The sequence below is a fragment of the Trachypithecus francoisi genome, unplaced genomic scaffold (genome assembly GCF_009764315.1).
Source record: "Trachypithecus francoisi isolate TF-2019V2 unplaced genomic scaffold, Tfra_2.0 Lachesis_group17, whole genome shotgun sequence".
NCBI classification, from domain to species: domain Eukaryota; kingdom Metazoa; phylum Chordata; class Mammalia; order Primates; family Cercopithecidae; genus Trachypithecus; species Trachypithecus francoisi.
This window is the reverse complement of record NW_022681462.1, coordinates 95,858,208-95,885,960: the sequence shown is the minus strand read 5'-3', so window position 1 is coordinate 95,885,960 and position 27,753 is coordinate 95,858,208. Positions and strand designations below refer to the sequence as shown.

At 47.7% G+C, this 27,753-nt stretch overlaps 1 protein-coding gene across 2 annotated transcripts; it reads left to right on the top strand.

Moving 5' to 3' along the window:
• On the top strand, positions 1 to 26,431 carry TRIB2 (tribbles pseudokinase 2). 2 transcript variants are annotated; one of them, XM_033176523.1, is made up of 4 exons: positions 5 to 1,246; positions 1,439 to 1,694; positions 6,381 to 6,673; positions 24,016 to 26,431. In XM_033176523.1, exons 3-4 carry the CDS (start codon positions 6,519 to 6,521, stop codon positions 24,482 to 24,484), a joined length of 624 nt encoding a protein of 207 aa, XP_033032414.1. In that variant the 5' UTR covers positions 5 to 1,246; positions 1,439 to 1,694; positions 6,381 to 6,518; the 3' UTR covers positions 24,485 to 26,431. The 2 variants fall into 2 exon arrangements, with proteins under 2 accessions (XP_033032413.1, XP_033032414.1); XM_033176522.1 differs by having other exon boundaries at positions 1 to 1,694.
• The last annotated feature ends 1,322 nt before the right edge of the window (positions 26,432 to 27,753 follow it).

Here is a 27,753-nt window from a genome sequence, read left to right as displayed (position 1 = left end):
CGGGGGCGGCGGGGGGGCGGAGGCTCCGTGGAAATGTGTCGGTGACATTGAATGGGGAGACCGAGCGCGAGCGAGGCGCGCGCGCGCACACGCGCACACACGGCCCCGCTCGCTCCGAGATCCCCGGCCACGTAAGTAACTATTAATACCGCCTCGCCGGGGGATGCGGGCGTGCTGAGCGCGGGGATTGGCCTCGGGCACCGTCGGCCGTCCCCTTTAATTTTTAAATACACGGTCCCCTTTTTTCTCTGGGGGGGCAAGCAAGAAATCAAAGAAGGAGGAGACAAGCCGTCAATTTTCTCCAAAACAAACCCCACCGGGCAATTTGGGCTCGGGGTAGTGGGAGACGGAGTGGTTGCAAATATTCCAAGACAAGATCCAGTTCTCCAGCGGGAGAGGGGCAAAGGAACGCTGCGCGTTGGAAGGGCCAGGGACGCAGCTCCCATTGCAGCGCCCGCAGGACCCCCGCAAGCTCGTGCCGGCGAAATCGGAGACCGCCGATCTGTCCTCATTCTCTCTTGCACGTCTGGCTGCATTCGGAGGAAGACCCAGGGCGCGAGCGAGCGGCGACAGCATGAGCCTGTGCTGACCTACGCGCGGCGGGCCGAGCCCAGGGCTTTGTCGCGGTACCTGCGCCCAGCCCGCGCCGCAACTCTGTGCCCGGCTTTTGCAATCTTTTGTTGGCAGCGCTGACCGCTCCAAGTTAAATGCTCCCTTGCTATTTTTCTTTTTTTTGTTTGTTTGTTTAATTTTTGGAGAGCTCGCGATCTTGGAAAAGCCTCAGACGCCATCTACAGTTAAAACGTAGGTAACTGCCCTCTCTCGCACCCCCCCTTCCACGCCCCCCACCCTTTCCACCAAAAAAAGGGGGTGCAGCGCGGATTCTGGCTGCCGTGCGTCGCCAGCCGGTAGACCAGGGCTTGTTTCCTTTCTCTTTTTGTTTGACTTCTAACGCGTTGGGACTGAGCCGCCGCCGTAAGCGCCCCGAAGACTGCACAAACTACCGCGGGCTCCTCAGCCCCGTCTGCGATTCGGAAGCCGGCCTGGGGGTCGCGTCGGGAGCCCTGGCGCTGCAGCTCCGCACCCTAGCAGCCCGGGTACTCATCCAGATCCACGCTGGGGACACACACACAGAGTAACTAGAAGTGCGGCGATTCTGCACATCGCCGACTGCTTTGGGGTAACAAAAGGACCCGAGTTGCCTGCCGACCGAGGACCCCCGGGAGCCGGGCTCGGAGCAGACAAGGTATCCGGCGGCGCCCATTTGGGGGCTTCTAACTCTTTCTCCACGCAGTCCCTCTCCTGTCCCCTCCCCTCTCGCTCCCTTTTAAAATCAGTGGCACCGAGGCGCCTGCAGCCGCACTCGCCAGCGACTCATCTCTCCGGCGGGTTTTTTTTGTTTGTCGTGTGCGATCCTCACACTCATGAACATACACAGGTCTACCCCCATCACAATAGCGAGATATGGGAGATCGCGGAACAAAACCCAGGATTTCGAAGAGTTGTCGTCTATAAGGTCCGCGGAGCCCAGCCAGAGTTTCAGCCCGAACCTCGGCTCCCCGAGCCCGCCCGAGACTCCGAACTTGTCGCATTGCGTTTCTTGCATCGGGAAATACTTATTGTTGGAACCTCTGGAGGGAGACCACGTTTTTCGTGCCGTGCATCTGCATAGCGGAGAGGAGCTGGTGTGCAAGGTAAAGGGCCAAGGGGTTGCTTTTTGTCTTTGGAAGGGGCCCGAGGGAGCGGGAGGGCGCCAGGCCCTCGAGTCTGGGAGAGGGAGATTCGCGGGATAATTACCGTGGCCTTATTAAATGGGTTTATTTATTTATTTGCTCAGGTTCGATAAGTTGCGAAGTTTTTAGACCGTTTCAGACAATGGGGCGGGCTGCAGTGGGGGCGTTTTGGGGAGAGCCCGGGGAGGGGAGGGCGGCGGGACTGCGCGGGGGCCACGGACACGCGTGCACCGAAGGCTCCAGGAGCTCTCTGCGCGAGGCCGGGTCCCGCTGCCCGGGGGGATTTCTTCCTGTGTCTAGCACCCTCCCCTTCCAACGAGGATTAGGGAATCCCCGGGTAGTTTTAAGACTGATGACTCCGTTCCTTTCGCAGCCATTGTTCTTAGCAGCGGGCAGGTGTTAAACCTTTGTTCCGAAGGTGCCCTTTAAAACAGACACACAAAGGTGCCCCCTCTGGCCAAGCCCAGGGGCCCAGCGCAGGGAAGGAGTTTACAAAGACCTTTCTTCTGCCTGGAGCCTTGAGAGGAGGGTTGGGGTGGAAATCAAAGCCTGAGCACTTTCTGGTGAATAGTGAATGCTTTGGGTCTTTCTCTCTGGTCTTGGTCTCTCTCCCCATCTCTAGACTTCCCTGCCTGCTCATCCCCCCTTTTCCGTTCCCCTCTGAACACATACCTTTGCCTGTAAGGTTAAGGAGCTCCCATTTGGAGCCCCAGGGATCCGCAGTGGTAATACCACTGCGATGGACACTTAGGTTTCCTTTTTTGTCTTTAACCCTGAACAGTGACTGATTTATGTATATGTGTGTCTGTGTATCTTTGTGTGCACCCACCCGGCCCCAGACAAGTGGATGAGGGGCGAAATAGTTTCCAAAAAAGAAAATAACTACAATAGAGCATACTGCTACCCAGAATTGGACATAGATCAAGGATTCGTTGTCACCTGGTTTTAGATTTGCCGACTTTTTTTTTTTTTTGAGGGGTAAGGGGAGAGTGGGGTACCCATTCTGCCTTTGAAATGGTCACTGGGCACGGTTGTGCTGCAAATAACACATCGCACTTTCGCCATTCACCGCAGACTGCTTTCCTTATTTCATAGTGGACTGGAGTATTTCATTGCAAAATTTGGGTTTAGTGGAGATCTCCAGTCAGTTTTGCGATTGTTTAGTTCAGACCTTACGGGGAAATCGGAGACTCTTAAATGTTGCCCTTTGCTTGCACTGAGCGTTTGGTATTTTGCATCTTCTCTAAGTTATTGAGACCCAGAGCAACTGTGCCCGGTTAACCAAAATTCAGTAGCTGGATTGAATTCTCAGAAGTCTGCAAGGTTGCACAATAGGATAGTCATCCTTTGAAATGAATGAGTTCCACAGAACTGCCACTCTTGTATGAAATATGCACAATCACCCAGCAGTGAATATTTTCATTCCTTTTGCTCAACTTCAGTACAGCATTTTAATATTTTTCAAAGGCTGGAAATGCTTTTAAGTATAGGGACTCTGCAGCCAAATTCTGCAGGGGCATCTCGCTGTTACTTCTTTGTTTAAAATCAGAGGTGACTCTGGCCTCTGCTCTTTCTTTCTCCAGATTTTTCAAGACATATTTCACTTTGGGCTGACCTTACAGTGTCATTTGCAGACTTGCGCTCTGGCCTCAAATTGGACTTAATCTGCTGGTTTAGTTATTGCAAAGATTGAATCAGCCCCTCACCAATTATAGTGTGGCTGCAAGTGGATTTAAGTGCAGTATCATTGTTCTGCTTGACAGAGGTCATCCCTTTAAGACACAGCAGCTTCTGTTTTCCTGACTTTTTACCAAAGATGATGTGGGTGACTTCTTATGCAAGCATAGTTGTGTATCTCCTAAGAAGCTCCAAGAGAGTTTTATAAGGCTGCTTCTCTGAACTGCCCTGAGAGATATATATGCTGTGGTCTCTTAGCTTACTTTAAGGCTCAGTGAAATCTACACATTGAATCCAGTTCCTTTTGATGTCTTAGAATAGAAGGTTCTTGTTTCCTAGCTGTGTGTTGACCAATGAAAAAATTATTTGCAAAAACAGATCAAATGTAAAGATGCTATTTATTATAGAGGACTGCATAGAGAATTCCCTAGGACACTATTTGGAGGACGAGAGATTCCAGAGTCATTTAAACAAAATAATCAAGGCTGCTTATTGTCTCCATGTGCCTACTTTTGCTAGATAAATGAATGAAGGCGTTTTAAGGAGTCTTTAACTGCGTTTTCATGGAAATACTGGTAGCTACTGTGCAGATTGACATAATTACTATCTTGGCAGAATGGGTACTTTTTTTTTTGCAAATGTTATTAATGATGGTCTAATCTTACTGCCTTATCTGAACTGTCACATTACATAACCAAGGCTTCAAATTAAACATGTAAAGAGGCTGGCACCAGGCTTGTGGCTTGATTTTGCACGTGAAGATGATGGTTTAAATACCATTCCAAGCCCCTAAATGCCCCTGATAGCTACTAATAAAAGTTTGACTCCTTCCCATGTGCGAAAACATAAATACTTATTTTATTTTTCATACTCTGTCCACCATCTTGGAATTTGGTCTCTTCTACAAAAGGTATGGCTACATTTGAAGCTGCCACAAATATGTTAGTTTTTTTAAAAAATTCTGTCTCCATTCAGGTTTTCAGCAGTGGAGCAGGATAATAGGCTAAAAGTGCTGAGCAAAAGTCACCTTTTATGTTTTTGTAAATGCACCTGGAAACAGGAAGTAGATTATAAATAATCATAACTCTGAGCAGTGGCGACAGAAGCTGCAACCCGGTATTTCAGAACACATCATCTTCATTATATAATGCAGTGTTTACGTTAGCCACTGCAAAGCTTATTACTCCTTGAAATTTTTGAGCCTTTCCTGGGTTTCTGTTGCCTGCAGTCAGGGTGTTAAAGTTGATTCAAGCATTTCAGATTCCTAATTGAACAGGCCTCTTAGGTCACTGCTCTTAGGTCATCATTTGATGGTATCAGTGTGTGATTTGTGGTCTCTGGAGATGTTGAAGTATTCTTTCTTAAATTCTAGGTTATAGTGGCAGCAGCTGTGCCGCTTTTCTGAGATGCCTCATTATGGTTCATTCACAACATTACTGTTAACTTTGCTTCCTTGGCCGGGTTAGCACCAACTCTCTTGAGGTTTTACATCCCTGTTTGACTCACAGATTTTGTTTCAATTTTTTGAAGCTTAGAGCAACTTAACTCATGGATTCTTAAATAGCAGTCTGTGGCCTTGGGTGGGCTTCAGAAAGCCCGTGAATCCCCTTAAAATGAAGCCGGTATTGTGCATGCATTTGAGAATGGGCATTGCTAGCTAAGAGGGAACAGAGCTTTTATCAGATTTTATGTGACATCAGGACCCAAAAAAGATTCACACTGTTCTAAATCAACATCTTCATTTTATGAAGCGGAGGGAGGTCCAGCAACCCTAAGCTCTTTATCCATCTCATCCAGATTACTGGTGGCAGGGCCCGGATTAGTGCCTCAAGGTTGCCGATTTCCAGTCCAGCATTTTTCCCACCACATCATGCAAAATGATGATCAAAGAAAGTATGCTCTAACTAGTGAAAAAGCGATTTAGGCAGCTAAATGATTGTGAACTGATAGCATGCAGTGTATTGTTAGGGCGTTCCTGTCTTAGATGCTTTCCAGCGAAGCTCACCCACGCATGCCCCTGGCTCACGCACACACTGAATAGATTCATCTTACCCACATCCCAGGCAGATAGAAAAACCACACTCCAGACCCAGGGACTTGTATTCCTGATTTAGTGGAGGTCTTGAAATGAATGAAAGCGCTTTTTTTTTATAACCTCAAAAATTCTCTGTGGTGTTCATTTCTGTTAGGTCTGTTTCAAAAGGTATTGATGGTGCCTTTTCTTTTTAAGCAACCCCACAATGAGTTGGCATTTCACAGGCTAATTTTGATTCATAGAAAATCATTGCATAACTGGTTCATTGAGTTAGATATCTGTGGAGGGAAGAGAGGAAGAAGCAAGCCTGCTTCCCTATTAAGAAGGATTGTATTGTATTCCTACCTCTGCCACTGGGGGCTCGAGTTTTGGCTCATTCTCTGAGCCTCAGTTTCCATATCTGTAAAATGGAAGTGTTGAATTAGAGACCATTAGGCAACAGCTAGCGATTTAATCTCTTAATTGCACCTGTGTCGTATAACACGTGTTTATGTACATTTCTTTTCCCTTTTTTTTGTTTTTGAAGGTAAATAAAGTGTTGTTGATGTCATCTGAGGTGGATCACTTTCCGTTTTTGCCTTAGTTCTATAAACACACAATTGGGCTAGAGACAAAAATAATGAAAATTATTATTTGTGTACTGTATTACATTTTGCAAAGCACTATCACCTTCATTTTCTCATATAATCTTCCTAACACTGTAAGTCAAGTATCAGTTTCCCGTGTTATACATAAAGATTTGGAGGCTCAGAGAGGTTAAGTGACTTGTTCAGTGCCACACAGCTGGTAGGAGACAGGGCCAATATGGTCTGGGTCCAAGTTCAGCATATTTTCTGTCATCACAAAAGCCCATGCCTGTGGGAGGTGCAGTGTCCTGTGTTTTGGTTGTACAAGAGGCACCTCTGACTTTGGTCCTACTGTTAATCCTGTCGTAGGTGTTTGATATCAGCTGCTACCAGGAATCCTTGGCACCGTGCTTTTGCCTGTCTGCTCATAGTAACATCAACCAAATCACTGAAATTATCCTGGGTGAGACCAAAGCCTATGTGTTCTTTGAGCGAAGCTATGGGGACATGCATTCCTTCGTCCGCACCTGCAAGAAGCTGAGAGAGGAGGAGGCAGCCAGACTGTTCTACCAGATTGCCTCGGCAGTGGCCCACTGCCATGACGGGGGGCTGGTGCTGCGGGACCTCAAGCTGCGGAAGTTCATCTTTAAGGACGAAGAGAGGTAGGTCTCATTCCTATCCAGACCTGGGTTCTGTGATGGACTGCTTCTAACAACAGCTTCCTAGAAAAGTCTTGAATGGACATTTTTTTTTTTTTTTTTTTTTATTGTCTGTGGTCCAGATGAGGGGAAGGAATCTTAGGAGGGCAAAAGAAAGTGAATATTGCAATGTTCAAGTGTTTCGGGAAAGCAAATAGCTACTATTTTAAAGGTGTCCTCTGGTGCTTAAAGGACAGGTAGCAGGATATTCTGCGACCCAATGAATACGTATGATTGGTGTTCTGAATTCTGAAGGTGGCTGCAAACCTCTGTGACATTTTCAATGCTAGTAAAGGCAGGGCCTTGAAAATTCTACCTGCAGAACACTCAGCACCCAGAATCAGTCATTTATAATTCATTCATCCATGCACTCATTCAGTAGCTCTTACCTAAGCTTATATTAGCTATTAGTCACAATTCTCAGTACTATTAATATCTAGATGAATTAGATAGTCAACTGACCAATGAAGGAAATGCTACCAGCTCAGAATAGAGGTCCATGCTGGGTGGGATGAGAACTGGGTTGGTGGGGACATGTCAGTTCTCCCTAGGACATGGAGAGTCAAGGAAGGTTTTATAGGAGGTGTGATTTTGGAGCCAAGACTCGAAAGATGACTGTATTTCAGGAAATGTGGGAAAGACCGCATTCCAGGTGAGGAAACTGCTGATGCAAATGCATGGCACTGCAGAGGTCTTGGTTATTTGAGGAGACAGCTGGACAGGATGCAGGCAACTGGGTTATGCCATTAACTCATTACCTTCTATTTAGCAGATGCTGCTTTCTCTCCCAGCTGATTTTGACTATAAGAACTCCTTCAAGCTCTTTTTTTTCTTTTTAAGAATATGAGTTTGGAGGGACAGAGGCAACAAATCTATATTCATTGCTCACTGTAGTTCCTGAATGAGGCGCCACATAACGTGGAGACCAGCTCGTATCTTGATCTTTGCTTGTGAATGCCTTTACCTTTATTAACAAACTGAGAAGGGGCAGCTGTTGGAAGATCTAGAGTGTGGAGCCACACTTACCTTTTCTCTTCCGCTCAGATGCCTCTGCCCATGGAGCCTGGAGATGTTTCCCCTGGTTTTGCCTTTGATACCGTCTGTGATCTTGGACTGGTCCTTCGTCTGTTTCCACCCTCCCTCTACCAGCATCATATTTCTCCTTCTGTTACCTTCTGTACGCTAGATTGCCTCTAAGGTCTTTTCAATTAATAATAAATTGGCATATGTGCTTCTTTGAATATTCTCATTTGGAAGATGAATATATATGGACTCTCAACAGAATACTGACAAAGGTATTCTCTTTACCCTTCTATGTTCCACCTTTCTTGGAGATTTAATAACTGCATCTACAAAACTAAGAGGTCATATTTGTTTACCTCTTACCATAAGGTTACAGTTTAACTTAATTATCTCTCCCTATTGGAGAAGTGAGTATTAGCATGTCCATTGCATAGATGAGAGCTCCAAAGTGCAACGTGGTGAAGCCTGAAAGTTACAGACAGGAAAGAGTCAAAGTAAGACCACATTCACTAGTAAGTCAGCTGTCAAGAAATCCATTTGTCTGCCAGAGGGCATGAGGACAGCAAATGCCCTCTCTCGCAGGGATCTGTGTTTTTTAAGTGTCGTCTTTGATTGTGCTTCCATAGGAAGGAACTCTCGGGCACCAACGAGTAGAAGGAATGGCCTGTTCAGGGATAGGACCCCCCTAGTGAATACATATTTGTGCAGATGAGTAGAGCAGGGTGGAGGTCCCCAAGTCATAGAACATGGGAACAAAAGTGGACCCGGAGGTTGCAGAGTCTGTGTGGCACTCTCTTGTTTTGCTGCCAGGAGGCAGAACTCCAGAGGTGAAAGCATGCCCCAGTGCACACAGCTAGCTAGGAGCCAATGAAGCCAGGCCTCACCAGGGCTGTGGAGGGCTTTTACTCCCAGCCTCTGCTTTTCCTTTATGAGTGTGTCATGGCACAGCCAAAATCCTTGATGTCCCAGGACCCAGGGAAGAAGCTTCCCACCTCAGGAGTGTGTACCTCTGACATTCCATCTGAAGTTATGTTTGACTTTTGTGAAAGAACGTGACCCTGTCCAGAGATAACCAGCAAGGAGTATCCAATGTGAATGGGAAACCAAAACAATTCCCTGGAGTAAACATGTCAAAGCAAAATCCTTTTTCATTTTAAAGAGCATTTTCCAAGGTAAAAAGAAAACGTAAGGGACTGTAGGGAGCTGGCCTATATAGTCCCTACAGTATGGTGGCATGTGTGATAGCCCCTTTGCCCATGCAGCCCTGTTGCCCCATGGGCCAGCCTTGAGGCTTATGCCCTGTGGGACCTTGGAGAAAATGATAACTCCTCCATCTGATCAGTGAGGTTCCTTGGCCTCATGGCAGGGTCACCTTGCTTGCTGAGTTTTGCACAGCCAGTCTGAGGGTGCAACTAGCCTAGAAATCCTGTCATTTCACCCAGAGTTCTTCCTCCAGCCCAAGTCACGTGGAGGTCCCAGTGGGCTGGCCTTTCAGGAACCTGACAAGTGTCTGTCTGGGCAGCTCTGAGAAGGTCGCTTCTGTTTTCAAGGACATTTTGAACGTTCTCAACGGTAGCTGATTGATGGATAAGAGCTTTTTTGTTTTTCTAAAATCCAACTATCAACTTTCTGTGAAAGGGGAATCATGCCTAGTCACCTTTTTCTTCTTGTTGTTTTGTATTTTAACCTCTTGATTCCAGAATGTGAAACTTCTGCTTTTTGTTCCACAGTGTGTTTCTCTTTCTCTGCCTCCTGGCAGCATTGAGTTTCATGGCAGATTCTCTTATTTGGCCTGCATGGTAGCCTACATGGAGCCCATCGCCAGCACTTCCTGAGGGAAGAGTGTGAGGCCAAGTGTCAAGGGCCCAGGACCTCATTGGCTCCATGCTTGCTGCTGGGAACTCTCATCTTCCATCCTAATTGCATCACTTTTAGTGGAGCTAAAGCTTCCTTCTCCCTCAAGAACATCGAAAGTGTAAGGAAGCAATGGGTTAAATTGTAAAGGCTTTTGGAAAGCTAAACCGTGGAGTCAGTGTCTGTTTCTAACCTTTCGAGCATTGGTCCCATGGTGAAAAAGCACAGAAGCAAATTTGGGAATGCCGCTTTATTCATCTTCTGACCATTACACACCTCTTTTGTGCATCAGTCTTCTCCCTCCCAGTGATGTGCTCCTTGAACTCTGGTGATCTGGAAAGTGATTGAAAGTGCACGCTTTACGTATGAAACTGGCTGAGGCCCACCTGGTGCAGAACAAGACCTGCCTATGGGCTGACTCCTTGTGCCTAAAGTTTCAATTGTGTGCCATCTGGGACTCTGCATCCATGGCCATCCATGGAAACGTTCTTAGTGGAACTGCCAGCGCCTTCACTTCGGTCCCCCACTGGTAGCTTTGCAGGCAGACACAGATGACTCCTAGTGTTGTGTTTGGACCTGATGCCAGCGTACCTTGTGCTGCTAGGTAGAAAGGCAGCAGCTCAGAGTCTTCTGTTTCCATTTTACTTTGATTTGACTTTTAGGTGTAACTTCTGGCTCTTCTTAGCTACCTGATCTTGGATAAGTCATTGAATGTTTCTAAGCTGCGGTTTCCTCAAAGCAGAAATAATAATGTCATTCCTGTCGGGCAGTTGTGAGGGTTAAATGAGATGATTCTGTGACTCACTGGGCAGGGCAGGCACTCATGATGGGACATCTGTTCCTAGAGTCATTGATGAAATAGTACCATTATAGGAGAGCAGTTCCCAGGACTCAGTGGGTTCTTGAAGAATTAAGTCGGTCTCTTGGGCAGTGTATTCTGAGAAGAGTGGCATAGGGGTTCAGATTTAGGCTACATCCTCCTCTCTGTTTCGTTTAATTGTAATCATTAAATTAGTGCCAAAGGTCAAGTGCATCTGGTCTGGAACCTGAGGCTCAGAAAGGCCAGATTGACCATATGTGCGCTGGAGTATGCGGCCACAGGCACATGTAGGGGTTGAAGGATCGTACCCCACCATGCCTGCATCAGCTTCTGTGTTACCGGCATTGGACTGCTGCTTCTCCTTCGTTCCCAGAGATGTTTGTGCAGGGCAGAGCTTGGTTCTTTTTGTTTATGCTGCTGAAAAGGAAAACCTCAGGGCCCACAGGCATTGAGCAGCATTTTAAGGAAGTTAATCTCCAACTCCAGTTGAACTCACCTGGCCACACCCTGTGCATCCACAGTTCCTGTAGTAAAATCTCAGATGGTCTGTGTGTAGTAGTGACCACCCTGCCGGCTGGGGCTCAGAATCTGATAGAAGGCAGTACCCACATCCCCAAAGTGCATGCCCTGTGCACTCTGCCTCCCCCTCTCTGCTGTGGCATTGGGGTGACCTGCTTGATCGGTCTGTTCTTAGAAGCCCCATGTTTCAAGCCCCTCTAATTCCATTTTAATTCACGGGAAGGCCTAAGCTTGGGAGAAGTCCTGTTACTTCTATGTAGAGTCAGAGCTGCTGTCTGGATTCCAGTCCCTGCTCTTGCGCTTGTTAGGAAAGGACCTTGAGAAGTTACCTAAGCTTTGTGCCCAGACTGCCTCATCTGCAAAGTGGAAATAACAACAAGACTTCCCTCATGGAATTAAATCTATTAACACAAGAGAACCCAATGGCTAGCACACAGTCAGCCATCAGTGGACAGGAGCTCCTGCCTAGCACACAGTCAGCCATCAGGGGACGGGAGCTCCTGCCTAGCGCACAGTCAGCCATCAGGGGACGGGAGCTCCTGCCTAGCGCACAGTCAGCCATCAGGGGACGGGAGCTCCTGCCTAGCGCACAGTCAGCCATCAGGGGACGGGAGCTCCTGCCTAGCGCACAGTCAGCCATCAGGGGACGGGAGCTCCTGCCTAGCGCACAGTCAGCCATCAGGGGACGGGAGCTCCTGCCTAGCGCACAGTCAGCCATCAGGGGACGGGAGCTCCTGCCTAGCGCACAGTCAGCCATCAGCGGACGGGAGCTCCTGCCTAGCGCACAGTCAGCCATCAGGGGACGGGAGCTCCTGCCTAGCGCACAGTCAGCCATCGGGACGGGAGCTCCTGCCTAGCGCACAGTCAGCCATCAGCGGACGGGAGCTCCTGCCTAGCGCACAGTCAGCCATCAGCGGACGGGAGCTCCTGCCTAGCGCACAGTCAGCCATCAGTGGATGGGAGCTCCTGCTGACGGAAGCCTCGTCTGCACTCAGGGTCGCTCTGTGCTCATAGGGCCAGTTCCCTGGCTCCCTCAGGATGCGAAGAGCCCTTTGAGCAGGTGCACCCTTATGCTGCTCAAGGAAGGTGGCTAGGGCCTTGTTCCCACAGCACTTCCTGTTTGCTTTTGCCCATTGGATTTCTCTCTGGGTTCAAGGCTTCCTGCCATCCGCCTGCCACTCTCTGCCTCCAGTCTCAGTTCAGTGTTGACATTTCCTTGCACAGAAGGACCCCATGTGAACTGAGAAACATGCTTCTTTACATGTTTCTTCTTCGGGTAGAAGATCTTTATCTCTTGATGTGACAGGTTTCATTTCCTCTTCTTTGTGGAAGCCAATCAGTACCTGCTTCTGCAGGGTGGAAGCTGCGACTCTTTGCAGGAACTCAGTGGCCCGAGGGCTTTTGGTATAATAAACGCCACCTGCCCAGATTCACAGACCTGTGCCTCCCCGTGGGGTGGAGGCCTTTCTCCTTCCCCCACCAACAGAGGTCAAGGCACTCTTTCTCAGCTCGTAGTATCTTTATTGGCTCTTCCTTTAGATCTTCAAGTTGTGCCCGCCTCCATTGAGGTCTCAATATCTAACAAAGTACAGAGGGCAGGCATCAGAGCCCTGGAGACCAGACTCAGCTTTTCTTTCATTAAAAGCTGTGTACATTTTTTCAAGTTGTAGGCGCTTTGTGTTTTGGGAAAATACCTTTCGTTTTTGCTTTGAAGGAAACAGAGCTCCTGGAATTCCCTTATTTATAAGGAACCCCTTTATGTACTTGAGGTATTGCCAACTTTTGGGGAGGGCTGGCGAGCCTCCTGTTCCCCAGGGTGGATCAGTGATCTCTCTCCCATAGCACTGCCTTTCCTCATCAGAGCTCCTCTCCTCCTGTATTGTGATGGTCCGTATGTGCATCTGTAGACGGTCCTTGTGCCTTGCTGGGAGCTTCCTGGGGACAAAGGCTGTCTCATGTTCACTGCTCCTAGAACAGGTTGGGCCTTGCTATTTGTTGACGGAATGTCTCCTTTGTTGAGTGGGAGCAGCTCAGGTTGGATTCTAATGACAGAGAGAGAGAGGCAGGGGTAAGTAGAGCCTTGGTGTCCAGGTCATTGCCTGGAATCAGTGGGAGCCCAGGAAACTTCAACACCCCCTATGGAGATACGTTTTCATAGAGAGCTATTTTCAAAGTTTCCCATCAAGTGAGAAATTTACCCATCATTTCCCTTTTAATTTAATGATTTATGCAAAAGTGACATTTATTGAAGACATTGTTTTCAGTGTCTATGGCAGGCTGTAATTTTATTCATGAAGGGCTTTTCTAATCACAGTTAGAGAGGGGAGAGCTTCCTCCAGGTTCCACGCTTCTAAGTAGACTAAATAGTAGATATTTTTCAGCAGGATTTCTTGCTGGGATGCTTACTACTTGTACTTTGTAACTAGTTGATGGGCTAGTGTGTGTCCCCAAACAAACCAAGCAGCGGCACAGTGGTCAGATTTTTTTATTACTCCATTTAGCCCTATGATCTTAGGCTGCCTTCTCTGAAATCATGAGAAGAGACAATGTATTAACATGTTAAGTGTCCAGCACAGTGTCTGGTGCCCTGCAGCTACTTGAATACATAGCCATCATTATTGCTCTTGGGCATCCTCTGATGTCGTTGAGCCTTATAACCCAACAACCTGGAGATTCAATTATTTATTTAACAAATATTTATTGAGCACCTATTATGTGCCAGGCAATATTCTTGGTGTTGGGGATACTACAGAGCCCAATGAGACAGAAACCCTGTTCTCATGAGACCTACATTTCGATGAAATTGTATCTAGGGCCCACCATGTGTTTTACCCATAATGTGATTCACAAATTTAATTCTCATTACCTACCGTATTTAAATTAATCAGTTTAAATCCAATGAGTAAAATACTCTTATTTTCACAGTTTTACAGATAAGAAAATTGATTCTCAGAGTCTAATGGCCAACCAGTGGCAGACCTGGGGTTGGTACCCAGGTCCCTGGCTCCAGAGCCCAGGCTCTCAAATACTAGGTTGTCTCCAGGAAATAGACAACAGGTAAACTACCGTCTCTTATGCCCAACCCTGAGAAAGAATTTTCTCATGCAGTTAGGCAACATGTGTGCACCAGGAGGACCTGACTAGCCAGGGTCAAAACTAGGCTTACGACTCGGTTTTCCTGAGCAGTCATGGACTGGGCCACCAATGAGCCAAGCCCGCGGGCAGTCCTAGGTCCTGTTTTCCCATTCTGTGGGGTTTTTTTTTTTTTTTTTAAATCCCAGGGAACTATACAGTGGGCTTCATTTCTTTTTCTATCCCCCATGCCTAGCACTGGACTTAGCAGTACTTAGGAAAGTATAACTGTTGATGCCGTGGATATACAAATAGCCCCTTATGTCCCAGTGGCATGAATATCATAAGAAAAATCCACTAGCCATATTGACAGTGGAAGGCAGTAGATGGAAACTCATTTTCAATGTTTTTTTTTTTTACTCAATACTCTTGGGAGTTTCTCGAAATCATGGAACAGAGTCCAGTCTATTTGAAATTTGTTTGGACTGTAGCCATTGCACTGCTTAAGCAGAGTCTTGCCTAGATGCCCTGAACTCCAGATAGAATGTTGGAGTTGGGGGATCTTAGATATGGGGGTCATTCTGTCTCACAAACATTTATTAAGCACCTACTCTGTCCTCCAGTGCTAGGTGTTGATGGTACAGGAATCAGTACAAGAGAGTCCTTGCCTAATGGACGTAATCATTATTCAGTAGCTACTTAGCTGTAAGCATTATTTAACAGTTCCAACAGTGGAGTACGGTGTGGAGAATGGTCACCTCTGGGAGGTGATGAGCTCCTGCGCGAGGTTGGCCTGAGTGCTGTAGTACGGCTGGGGAGGTGCCAGAAGGCATGAGTCAAGCCAGAGGCACAGAGAACCGTGTGTAGGGAGGGCTGTGCTGCTAGAGGGTCACCTGTGCTAGGAGAGAGATGAGGCTGAGTCCAGGGCCTGAAAGACACACCCCTCACCTCCAGCTTGACCTGAAGCCCAGAAGGAACCACTGAAAGGTTTTTCGGGAATGCAGGGACAGGTTTGTGATTCTGGAAGTATATGTGAAGGATGGACTGGGTAATAGCAGCCGCTGGGCATGGGTTCCAGGAAGAAGTGGCTCAAACCGAGACTGTGGCAGTGGGATTGAAGAGGTGGGGGCAACAAGTGGGGCTTTAAAACTGACCCTTTTATCTTCAAAAAAATGAGGAGAGTGTGCGTACCCAAGGTCCCAGATGTGTTAGTGGCACAGCCAAGAGCAGGACCGAGGTTTTTCGACTCGATCTCATTCATTACGTGCCTAAGCGCACAGCTCCACAAGCCGGTGTGGGGCTCCCTGTCGAGGGCAGCATCCCCATCTGGCGCTGTGAGTGGGTGCAGAGATGCACCTGCAGGCCTCCCTGAGCTCTGTGAGCTCCCAGCCCACACCTGGAACAAGACTGGGAAAATTCTGGACCCTGAAGCACTCCTTAGCCACCGGGCAGGACAGCAGCACCACCGCTGGGTGTCCCTGGCCAGCACTGAGCCTGCGGAAGCTTTGTGGAGACGTCAATCCGTTATATAGGGGAGGAGGGATTCTTCAGGAGCCGTGGCTGAATGTCTCAGTGCAGGGAGTGAGTGGAGTATTGATGAGGAATTCCTGTCAGCACGGCATCCTCTTTCTTGGGTTTCCCTTTCTGTTCCTATGGCGACAGGATGGACTTCCTCTGTGAAGCCCTAACGGCCTGCAGGCTGTGCTATGTGGTGTCTGCGTGGGGACGTGGGAAGGTGTTCGGGTACAGGGAGACGCCCCTGCTCATCCAGGCACCACGGATGGGAGTCAGGGGCAGGAACATGCCCCTGCATGCGGACAGGGCAGGGGTTCTGTCGTGGCTGGGTAGATGGCACTGCAGAAGACACCTGAGTATTTGAGCCAGATTGGGTTTCTTATCCCAACGGTGCTATTTCCAAGCAAGTTCCTTCATCTGTCTAAGCTGCTGTCGTCTCCTGCATCAAATCGGTGTGGGCACACCCACCTTCCAGATTGTGTGGTGTTGTAAAGTAACAAGAGGCATATTCTCTCCCTGTAGACATCTCTCCCTCCACTACGACGCCCTGAGATGCTTCCCCTGTGGCTCCCCTGTTGCTCTCCCTGATAATTTATGGGCCACTTGAGGTAGGAGTTGGGGTGGTTCACTGACTCTACAAGACCTGGTGCAGAGGTGGCTCTCAGAGGTGACTGTTGGAAAAGTCTGTGCATACAGGAACCAGAATTAAATGCACGACAATTTATTTGGAATCACTTAGCGGCCTGTGAAGTTCTAATGAGGCTGCCAGGCTGGCATAATGGTGCCTGTGGTGCCAGGTGGTCCTTCCCAGGCCCTTGGTAGCAGTCGTCCCGGGCGGGACCCTGGCTTTCACAACTGGACTGGCTGCCCAGAGTACTTTTTCAGTAACAGTCAGGGCAAGGTCAGATCTGGCAGCAGCTGACCTTTTCACTTGACCCTTAAGCCTATCGGGACCGCCTGACCGGACGGCCTTCAGTGACTTCTCTGGATTTCACTGACCTTAGGCCACCGGACTTCCCATCCCTGCTAGGCCCACTTTGTCTGGCTGAACTCCCAGCTCAGCCCCACCCTGGCCCACCCTGTCCTGATCTCTTCCTGCCAAGAGCCCAGGGTGCTGATTAAAGATTTAAAAGCACAGCATGATTTGCTTGTGGAGACTATTTTTTGATCTTGTGGATCGAGCACTAAACTTGGAGTTAAAAACTGGGGTTTGAATCCCAGCTCTGTCACTGGCTTGCGAGGTGGCCTTGGACAAGTCAGATCTGCTTTCTGTTCCCTCAGTTTCTTCATCCAGTAAATGGGCAGGTCTAAGCACCTGTATCGACCTCGTGAGCTATAGCAGTTAGCTGTGAATGGGGTGGTTTTGTACCGGATCTAGTGCTGAATAAACTGGGCCACCAATGAGCCAACAGATGGAGACAGATTTGTCTCCATCATCTCAGGGTCTCCCTTTAAAAGTTTTTCTTTCTTTGGCCCTAAGTAAATGGGTGATTTTAGTACCAGAACGTATTTTGGAAAGGGCAAAGAGTCCAGATGTAGATTTCAGAGCTCAGCTTCCTCAGCTTCTTTGTGTATGGCCTGGGGCATTTAATTCCCTGTGCCTCAGCTTCCTTATTTATTAGGAAACATGTGTATATCATACTTGTCTTTTACTTTGTTATGAGAAATAAGGATGCAGGCTATTAATAATCTTAGCATCTTGTAGATGCTTCACACATAGTTTCCATTATTGTTACTATAATTATTATTAGGATATCATACAGTGTGTTGTAATCACTAGCGCTTAAGAATTAAAGGAAACTTTAAAATCTGGAATTCTGAAGCTAGAAGAGCCCTTTTCAGGCTCTGAAGCTAGAAGAGCCCTTTTCAGGCCCTGCAGCTATTTGTTCTTATTTTACAGAAGGGAAATTGAGGCCAAAAGAACCAGGGGCCACACTGGTAGTTCAACTTACTGGCCCAAGGGAGCTCTGGAGCCTGTGCTGAGAGTGGATGGGGGTGCGGGGAGAATATTGGGGCTTTCAGGGCCGATCTGTGCTGCTCCACAGATGCTGGGAGAGGAACCACACCCTGCTGGTTTTGGCTTCCTCACCTGGCACCGGGATCCGGTGACACAAGGCCTGGCACTGGGCTGGGCCGTCATTGAGTACACAGGCTGCCCACGTGTGAGCCTTCATTCAGCAGGTTGAGAGCAAAGCAGGCTGTTCTCTTCCTATGCCAGGCACAGTTTGCAAAAGGCCTGCGGGGATCCAGCTTCTCTGGCCAAACCAATCCTACCCCAGGCTGGTGGCTGGCAGGGAGATGTCTCTTCCCCTGAGAAGTTACTGGAGATAACCATTGTCATTTACAGCGTTTTAGTCACAGAAATTACCACACCCCCCCTACCCCCACCCCTTATCACTTTGGGAAATGTTTATTCTTCTTGGACTATCTCTGGTATCACCACTTCCAGGAAGCATATCCTGATCACCGTAGTCATAACAGAATAAAGTGAGGGGACTGGGCTGGGCACAGAGCTGGGGAGAAGCATTCCAGCCCACGGGAGGAACAAGTGCAAAAGACCAAGGAAGGAACGAAAATTCACATCTACTGCCATGTGCTGGGGACTTGCATTTCATGCTTCCTCACCTGTGTTCTCCACGAGGCTTTTGGGTTGAGGGTAGGTGCAAAGGTTCATCTTAATAATAAGATCAATAATTATGGTTGCCACCAGTTTTTTTGCAGATCTACCATGCTGGGCTCCTCGGTAGATACTGTACCTGCATTATTACAGTTAATTCTCACAGAAACTGAAAAGATGGGTGTTACTTGCCATGTCTGTCTCCCCAGTGTCTCCCCAGTGCCTCCCCAGTGCCTTGAGTTGCCTGGTTGGGCAACTCAAGCAGAGTAAATGCTCGGTAAATGTCTTTTAAATGCCTGTATGACTAGTGGGACATTTGAATTACTAGGTCCACAGATGCTTCTGTTGTTTTTTATGGAAATCAACTTCTTTGCCTGGAAAATTCATAATGCCCAGACTGTGAGGGGACGTGAGCCATTGCAAGACTGTTCATTCATTTCTGCTCCCATTTCTGACATGTGCTAGAGCCCCACCAGGGACTCCCCATACACATTCTTGAGACTCATGACTGGCAGCCCTGTTTCCCAGAGAAGGGAGCCAAGGTCCAAAGACCTTCAGCAGCCTCCCTGCAGTTCCACAGCAAGTCCACAGTGACCAGAGCTGACACTCACCCCCACCTGTCGGACCTCCCTCCGTTCCTCTCACGTGGTATACATCCTGAAAGGTCCTTGTTGAAAGACGTAATCCAGACCAGTTGCCTCAACCCTTGCCTAGAAGTGATGTAAACATAAACAAGTTCACAGTGTTCTGAGAAGGAAGCAAGGTCAAAAGAATGACCTACCAAGGCCAGCAAGGCTGCATCTCCTCCCCATCCTTTCTCTCGGCTTTTTTCTTCTGCCCCTCTCCTGCCTGGGATGCAGATTCTCCCCTAGAGAAAGAGCAGGCTCCTGTCCCAAGGACTGGCTGTCCCCTGACACTGGGGAGGCACATGTGCTGCACGCCTTGATGGAACCTAGTGAACTGAGCAACACTGGTGTGGTCTCCTCCGCCAGCTTCTTGAGTAGGTGGGGTCAGGGCCTAAGAAAGGTGAGCACCCAGCCACTGCCTTGCCTTGCCAGCCGTAGGAGCCTATTCAGACTCTGAGCATTAGGCTCATTGTCCATGAGAAAAGGAATCATAGTACCTGCCTTGGAAATGGATCTCCTCAACTTTGAAGAGACTGTATGTGTAAGTGCCTTGCATGCATTGGGTACATAGGTGATAATCTGACATTTGTTACTTTGTAACTTTCAAGGCCTGATCTTGAACCCAGGTCTCTGTGCCTTAAGACACTGCTTTGCTCTCTGACCTGGGCTGGTTTCTGTGGTTGTCCTTCTGCAGCATGTGCTGAACCAAATGTGACACGCACACCTGGGCCCTCCCCACTAAAATTTCATCCTCTGAGGCAAAGGAGCATGAAGTGTTGGCTAGATGAGCTTAGGGGCAGCTGGTATTTGGCAGCATTGGGATGGTCTTTTCATTTTATTCTCAAATTCATGAAGTATCGGGCCTAGATTCTGTGTGCTCATCTTGAGATAGGAAAGGTGAAAGGTAAACTCCAGCTTGTGGGGGGGGCAGTGTGAGTGGACAGAGTGGAGGCCTTAACCATTTTCTGAGGCTTCCAGAAAGAGGGGTTAGGATGCTTTGAATGTGGGGACACCTGGTAGGAGGAGGTGAAGGAGAAAGTCAGAATCTAACATTGTGACCTGGAAAGGGATAGGAATGGAAGAGGGCAAGTCAGACTCTAACATTGTGACCTGGAAAGGGATAGGAATGGAAGAGGGCCTCAGATTTGGTCAGAGATGGGACAAAAGTGAGCTGACACAGTCGGAGAAGCATAATCCGGGCGGGGGGACACTGTGGCAAAGGCCTCAGAAGGACTGGGGTCAAGCAGGGCATGTGAGGAACAGCAAACAGGCTGGGAGGGAGTGAGAGAGAGTGGCCCAGGAGATGGTCGAGAGTCCCTTGCACAGAAAGCTTGAGGTGGTGAGCTCTGCACCCTGCCAAGGCTGAGCCAGGAGAAGTTCAAGTCCCTGTAGTCATATCTCCCTCCCACCGTTACTGACAAATGCCTGATATCCCTGCCCCCTTATCACCATGGGAGATGCCTCAGTGCTGTCATTTACAAAGCCCATCTTCTGTAGAGCTCTCATTGACTGCCACTAAACCCTGGCCAGGTAGGCAGAGCACCGGCCCTTGTTCCTTTCCTGGTGAGCGCACTGAAGCTCCCCCTGGGGTCGACAGCAGGACTGTCCCTGTCGTTGATGGATTGCATATCTGCTGTGTGCTGAGTACTCATCTAGGTGCTCAAGGTACAGCAGCAAATTTAAGTGCTGTTCTCTACGTACAAAATGACATCAGCCACATGCCCATGGGCTCTTGGAGGTGGGAAGTGAGGTGATCATCCCGAAATGATGACCATAATGATACACAGTAAATCATGAAATGTAAATGTACACTATATCCCATGCTGAAAAGAGGAGGAGGGCTACGTAATGTAGGATGGACAGGATGAAGTTTAATAAACTTCATTCGAGCAGAGACAAGACAAAAGTGAGCTGTCACACAGTCGGGGAAGCACAGTTAGGGTGAGGGGACACTGTGGCAAAGGCCTCAGAAGGACTGGGACCAAGCAGGGCGTGTGAGGAACAGCAAACAGGCTGGGATGGACAGAGAAGGGAATGTAGCCCAAGAGATGGTCGAGAGTCCCTGGGGGTCACCCTGCAGCCGTGGCCAAAGATGAGCTGCATCGCCACTGCAGGTTTGGGGCAGGGGAACCTGGGCAAAACCTGGGCCCTCTGATACCAAGATCCATGCTTGTTCCACTGGACCACCCCTTATCCCACAGATGGAAGAGCTTGTTTTTCTTCTTACTATGATTTCCACAGTTGTAATTCTTTCCATAGCTATTCTGCTGCTAGAACAGTGAAATTGGAGGTGAGGAGTCTGGCTTGCGCTGGGTGAGAATGGGGTAGAGGAAGCTGTGGGGAAAACTCACCGTGCCTGTGGTTCGAGATCCCGGCCTTCTTCCTCCCTTCCTCTGCCCCTTGGGTTTCACCTTTTCACCTCCATCGCATCTTGACAGCTAGTAAGTCTCATGGGCCAGCTCCACCTGCCACCTTAGATTAGGAAAAACAAAAGGACAAAAGATACTGGTTTTTAATCAGCTCCATTCCAGATGAGCACATGTAGATCCTTCCTGTTTTTGTAGAACATTAGCTATAGGTGCAGAAGAGTATGTATTCTGTAGATTATAATAGAATGTGGGTGAGCACATAAAAAAGGGACAGATGGGTATTACAGAATCCCAGAATGATAAAACTGGCAGAGACTTTAAGACTGCCTTGTCCAGATGTTTGCATGACAGTGTAAATACACTTAAGTGTACTTCATTGGTCTTGTGTTGTGTCTATTTTACCACATGATTTTTTTTAAAAGACTTCCTTGTCCAGTGCTCCTCTTTAGGTCTGAAAAACAGAGAGGTTGAGTGACTCAGCCATAGCCACACAGCAGGTGAGAGACAAAACCTTGCCTGGAAACTGCCTTCCTAGCTCTTATCCCAGTGCCTTTTCCCATGACCACAACTATTGTTTGTTTGTTGGTGGAAATTAATACGGGAAGTAGTTACTTCTTGAGCTTTGAACTCCTGTAATCCAAATATGAGGTCTTAGAGTCAACCCAGGATTTCACCAAACCTTTTGCTATAGAGAACTCCTAGCAGCAATCTTTTGGTTAATTTGAACCTTGCCCCCTCCCTTCTATGACTCTTAGTGGCTGTGGCGATCACGCTGAAAGGCTAAGACCTTCAGGCAGATGGAGGAAGAGAAACAGCGGGAGATGGACTTGAGTCACAAGCTCTGACTTATGACCCAGTGTGGTTTTTCCAAGCTCTTTCTTATTCTTTGCTTACTTGAGCTTTTTTTGCACTTAGGGGCAAACAGGGCAGATGCTTGCATGTGTGCCTGCGTGTGCGCTTTTGAGATGAGGGAAATACGAGATGCGAGTGAGACAGCCCTTGTAGATGCTATCTTAATCCTAACTCCAACACCTCCCCATCCCTCCTCACCTTCTCTGCAAGCCCCCAGGGGTGTGATAATGGGATAGATTAACTAAGTTTATGAGACCCAAGGACTCCCTACAACTCTGTGAGGCAGTGCCCCAGCCAGTAGAGTAGGAGGAAGATTTAAATTTCAAGTATGGGAAGGTAGCATTTCCTAGCTTTCCACGCAAAGAACAGTGGGGCAGGAAAACAGGAATTCCTAGGAGGCCCCTGAGCTAGGGAGAGGAGGCTGGTTTAGGACTTGGGGCGCTGGGTGGAGGAAGCTCTCAGTGACTTTCACCATAGCCTTGAACAAGTCACTGCCATCCCAGCCCTCACAGTAGATTAGGTATGGTCAATGATAAGAATTCAACTCACTTCCGAAAAGTATTTCCTGAGCACTTAATTTATGTCATACACAACAATGACATCAGATCTTACTGTGTAAGGATGCGTGCTGGATTCCAGGGAGTTTAATGCAGGATTTCTTTACCTCTATTCTTGAGCATACCCTGGAGAGTCCCACTTTCCTGTCAGCAACCACGATGGACCTTAAATGGCAGGGAAAGACTGAGGGTAGGATGCCTAGTTTGAGTTGGATCTTGGGCTCATGGTTCTGTTCACACACACCCCACGCACACAGACATGTGGGAAGTTGGAATCACAGATGTACACAAGCAGAAGATGTGGATGACCTTAGTCAGATGTTAGAACCTGGTCAAGGACAAGGTCTTGGGAGTATGAGGGGCAGGACTGAAGATAAAGGCAGCAGGAAATCTGGGAAAGAAGACAGTTTTGTTTTTCTTTTTTGAGACAGAGTCTCACTCTGTCATCCAGGCTGGAATGCAGTAGTGCGATCTCAGCTCACTGCAATCTCTGCCTCCCGGCTTCAAATGATTCTCCTGCCTCCGCCTCCTGAGTAGCTGGGATTACAGGTGTGCACCACCACGCCTGGCTAATTTGTATGTTTTTAGTGGAGACGAGGTTTCACCATGTTGGCCAGGCTGGTCTCAAACTCCCAACCTCAGGTGATCCACCGGCCTTGGCCTTCCAAAGTGCTGGGATTACAGGTTTGAGACACTGGGCCTGGCCAGGGAAAGAAGATGGTCTTGATATGAGGGTGTCAGCCTCAGAAGGACCAGGTGATGGGAGTCCACTCCTGCTTGAACATTCCCTGCTTCCTTTCTGGTCCTAAAGAGAGGCAGCTGGTATAGAAGAAAGAGCAGCAGCATCAACTTAGGAAGATGTGGGATCAAGTCTTCTCCGTTTCCCAGCTAACAGGTTTGGGGAAGTTACTCAAAATCTCTGAGTCTCCATATTCTCATCTGTAAAATGGGATATTAATATCCTACATGTCTAATACAAAGGGCTGTAGTGAGGCCAAAATGCAAGTAAGGTGGAAAGCTCTTCGTGGACTGTGTTCTGTCACGTTAGTTACAAGTCTGCTAAAAGTTGTAGACAAAGCTGTGGGCTTCCGGGTTGATTAGATCTCGGTTTGAATTCTGTGGTGCCCTAGCATTATGCAAATGTGACATTGAGAAAGCTACTTAATCTCTTGTTCCCTCTTCACAAGGGTGATGATAATGTGATTCATGGTTCGCTAAGGTGCTCAAGGTTTGAGCTCCCCAGTGGATTGTCAGCTGCATGAAAAGACCTTGTCAGTCTTGTTCACCCATGTGGGTGTCGTCAGCCCTGGAATAGTAGCTGGCAGCTAGAGGGTGCTCAGTGAGTAATGTTTGGCTGGTCAGATGAATGAATGAATGTGAATGAGGAGTCTTCGGAAACACTATAGTTGGGTGTGTTATGATGCTGGTGGTAACGTGTCTCCGAGCACCCTCAGGAGCTTATGTTTTCCTCCTTTCTTGCAGGACTCGGGTCAAGCTGGAAAGCCTGGAAGACGCCTACATTCTGCGGGGAGACGATGATTCCCTCTCCGACAAGCATGGCTGCCCGGCTTACGTAAGCCCAGAGATCTTGAACACCAGTGGCAGCTACTCAGGCAAAGCAGCCGACGTGTGGAGCCTAGGGGTGATGCTGTACACCATGTTGGTGGGGCGGTACCCTTTCCATGACATTGAACCCAGCTCCCTCTTCAGCAAGATCCGGCGTGGCCAGTTCAACATTCCAGAGACTCTGTCACCCAAGGCCAAGTGCCTCATCCGAAGCATTCTGCGGCGGGAGCCCTCGGAGCGGCTGACCTCGCAGGAAATTCTGGACCATCCTTGGTTTTCTACAGATTTTAGCGTCTCGAATTCAGGATATGGTGCTAAGGAAGTGTCTGACCAGCTGGTGCCGGACGTCAACATGGAAGAGAACTTGGACCCTTTCTTTAACTGAGCTCATGCCCCACAGAGACTTAGCAGGTACCAGGAGTGAGCGAGGGCAGCGGAAAGGAGTTCTTCCAGGGGACACGAATTGCCTGGCTGAGTAGCAAAAACAGACACTCACACTCTTAAGTTTCTTGGTTCAGAGAAGGAAAACCTTCAAGGAGCTGACTGACCATGTAGCATGGGGGCAAGAGGCGTGGGATGGGGGTTGGGGTGAGATGGATGGGAGCCCCCCTGGAGCTTGTCTTCCCTAACATAGCCTGGGAGACCACCCCTTGCCACTTGGGCCACTTCCGCCTACCCCACTTTTCATTTTGTTCCAAAATAGTTGCAGATCCTCACAGAATCAAAACTCTCTGCCTCAAACACACATCCTGGCATCGCACTGTTAGCATTTAACTTCTTGTTAGGATTCAGGGAAGGAACAGTTGGCCAATAATTTTTTTTCTTTTAAACAAGCCAACCACCTAGCTGGTAATTAATGAGGTTCACTTAAAAAAAAAAATTCGGTGCACACAGACTGACATGAAACCTGGGTGCTACACTAAAAGAAAACAAAAGTCCAGTTTGTGTCTCTTAATCGCTCACTTCAACTCATTTCTTCTAAATAAACTATTTAATATCCTGGTCAGGAAATGACATGTTAATGCTTTGCTCCCTGAAGGGGAAAAAAAAAAATCTGTCCTTTAACAAGCTATTCTGTTTTGTGTCAATTGGTTCGTGGCAGGAAGCTATTAGAAGTCAAACGTCCAGATGCATTACTGCTATCTTAGTTTAAAGGGGGAAAGAAAAGGGAAGAAGAAAGGAAAAGAGAAATCCAACTCCTTTTTCATGTTTTGCTTTTGAACGATGAGGGTTTGTGTGACAGGCATTCCTCTTTGCTGAGATGATAGCAATGGCCTGAGATTTTAGCAAGCTCCTGGAGTCTGACGCTTTTGCAGCACTCTGATCGCAACTAAACATTTGTCTTTGTTTTATTAGAAACTAGTGAAACAAAGCAGGTTGTCCCACGTGTATAAAATACAGGGCAGCTATTTCGTTTTCTTTACGGAGAATGATCCTTTTGGCTTGTAAGGCCCTCTGGTTTGGACAAAAAACCCCAGTAGAGACAAGCGGGAAGGATAATTAGCTGAAAGCTATGATGATATAAAGAAAAACAGCTCTCTATCCCAATACGCACCTTTGTATTTTCAAGAACTCTTCTATTTATTAAGGAAAATGTCACATTGTGATGTATTAAGCCAGTACTTCAATTACGGGTTGACTTGGGATGACATATTACATGCTGTAGTTAACATTTATGATTTTTTTTCCTTGTTTGAGTATTTCTGTCTCTGAAATAACCTTTTACTTGGCTTTTCTAGATAGCTTTATTTGATTTCGAGTGGCAAAATGTTTTTTATTATGGCTTTTCTATTGCTGTATGATACAGAACTCTTTTGGCATAAATATTTGTGTTCCCAGTACCTCACTTGTTTGGATTTGACTGCCTGTATATGTTTGTGAAATGGTCCTGTTTTTGGGTAGGTGACACGTGGACTGTAGTATGTAAATGTTACTTGAATCTGTGCTTCATTATAGTGTGTGGCATGTATGTGCAGACTCTTGGATGCTTTATGCCTGCGCAGCAGGAGCCCTGTCCTCACGTTCCCAGGAGGGCGGCTTCACCCTTCGTAACCAGGAGACAAGGCGGCCATGGATTTGCCCTTGATTCTATTTTGCTAATGGAAGATACAAAGGAGAGAAGGTTTTTTTTTTTTAACATTCTGAAGATGGTGCTGTGTCAAGAAGGACCTTTTTTTCTTCCCTCTCCCCTATTTTTTAAGTACCTTGGAGGAGGAGAGATTGGTGACATGCATGGTGGGGATCTATGGCCTCTGGTGCTTTGTCCTGTATTTGGTTTAATGTTTTTGTCCTAATCTCTTCAATCAATAAAATTGTGCGTATTTAACTAAAATGTTGGAGTCTGGAAAATGATGATTTTTTTTTTTTGCCACCTGTGCTTTGTGATCACCACACACCAAGCAGAAGCTCACATCTTCTTACAGGCATTTGCTCTTTCAGGGTGAGCCACTGCTACTAATTTAAGACATGGAATCTCCCTTTCATCATATTGGGGCATATGCTGTCCAATCTGGATGCGATAGCTCACACTGAATCGTTACAACAACTGTAGGTGACCTGACTTACGTTCCTAATACAGATTAGGAAATCAACCCAGAAATGTGCATGCCTTGTCCAAGGTTAAACAACTTGCAAGTGATAGGCCCAAGACTGGACCCCATGTCTGGTTAGCCACCAAGCTTGTTTACTCTTGCTACAATGTTAAGAGTCCATATGTTCTTAGGGAGAGAGTAACAATAGCTCTGGAGTAACCAGGATTACATAGGGCACAAGTAATCCAGGCTTACACATGGTCTCCCTAGGAAAAGCCGTGTGCTGCAAACTTGATTGGAACCCTCCTAGGAGACCACCCAACTCCCAGCAACAACATCTGCCCGGCAGCCCGTACTTGAGTCTGAGATCCGCGAATATCAAGGTTGCTGGGGCTTGATAGACAGTCGCATCTATAGTGCACCTTACTTAGCAGAAGTAACTACAGCCCAGAGCAGCTCATTTCTCTCCTAAATGTTTGCTAAGCACCTCTGTAATTTCAGTGTGTGCTGTGAAGAGACATGAAAACAGACCAATGCAATGAGTAGAATGGAGTGGTGGGGTACACCCAGGATTGATGGCAGCCTATCAGATGGGCAACTCCTGTCTAGGTCTGTCAGGAGGTGTCCTGGAATGGGTAGCACTTGAAGCAGAGTCCAGAAAGAAAAGAATTTAGACCGTAAGAGAAACAGTAGCAGCACTCTACGCAGAGAGGATGGTGTGAGAAGTATTTAGAGACTTGTCCAAGTTAACACCGTGAATGCCAAGCCCTGAATAGAGTTCATAAAAGATCTTGCAAAGACTGGATTTTGTGGTGTACAAGAGGATGTGGCCGAAGCAGAGGCTTCCTGGCCAATTGGACCAGTCTTCTAAATTCACAAAGTGCTTATTATTCAGTGACATCCCCTCTGTGTACTTAGCACCTGGCTCAGCAGCAGGCACCTGACCCAGTGCCTGGCACATGGAGGTGTTCAGTAAATAACTTCATGGGTATAATTTGTGCCAGGGGAGGTGGCCTCTATATGCTCCAAAATTTCCTTCCAATCCCAGGTGTCTTAAGATGCACATTATTATAATAAAAGCAGCCTTTTGCAAGTATTGACGCCTATCATTGACTTTTGCTAC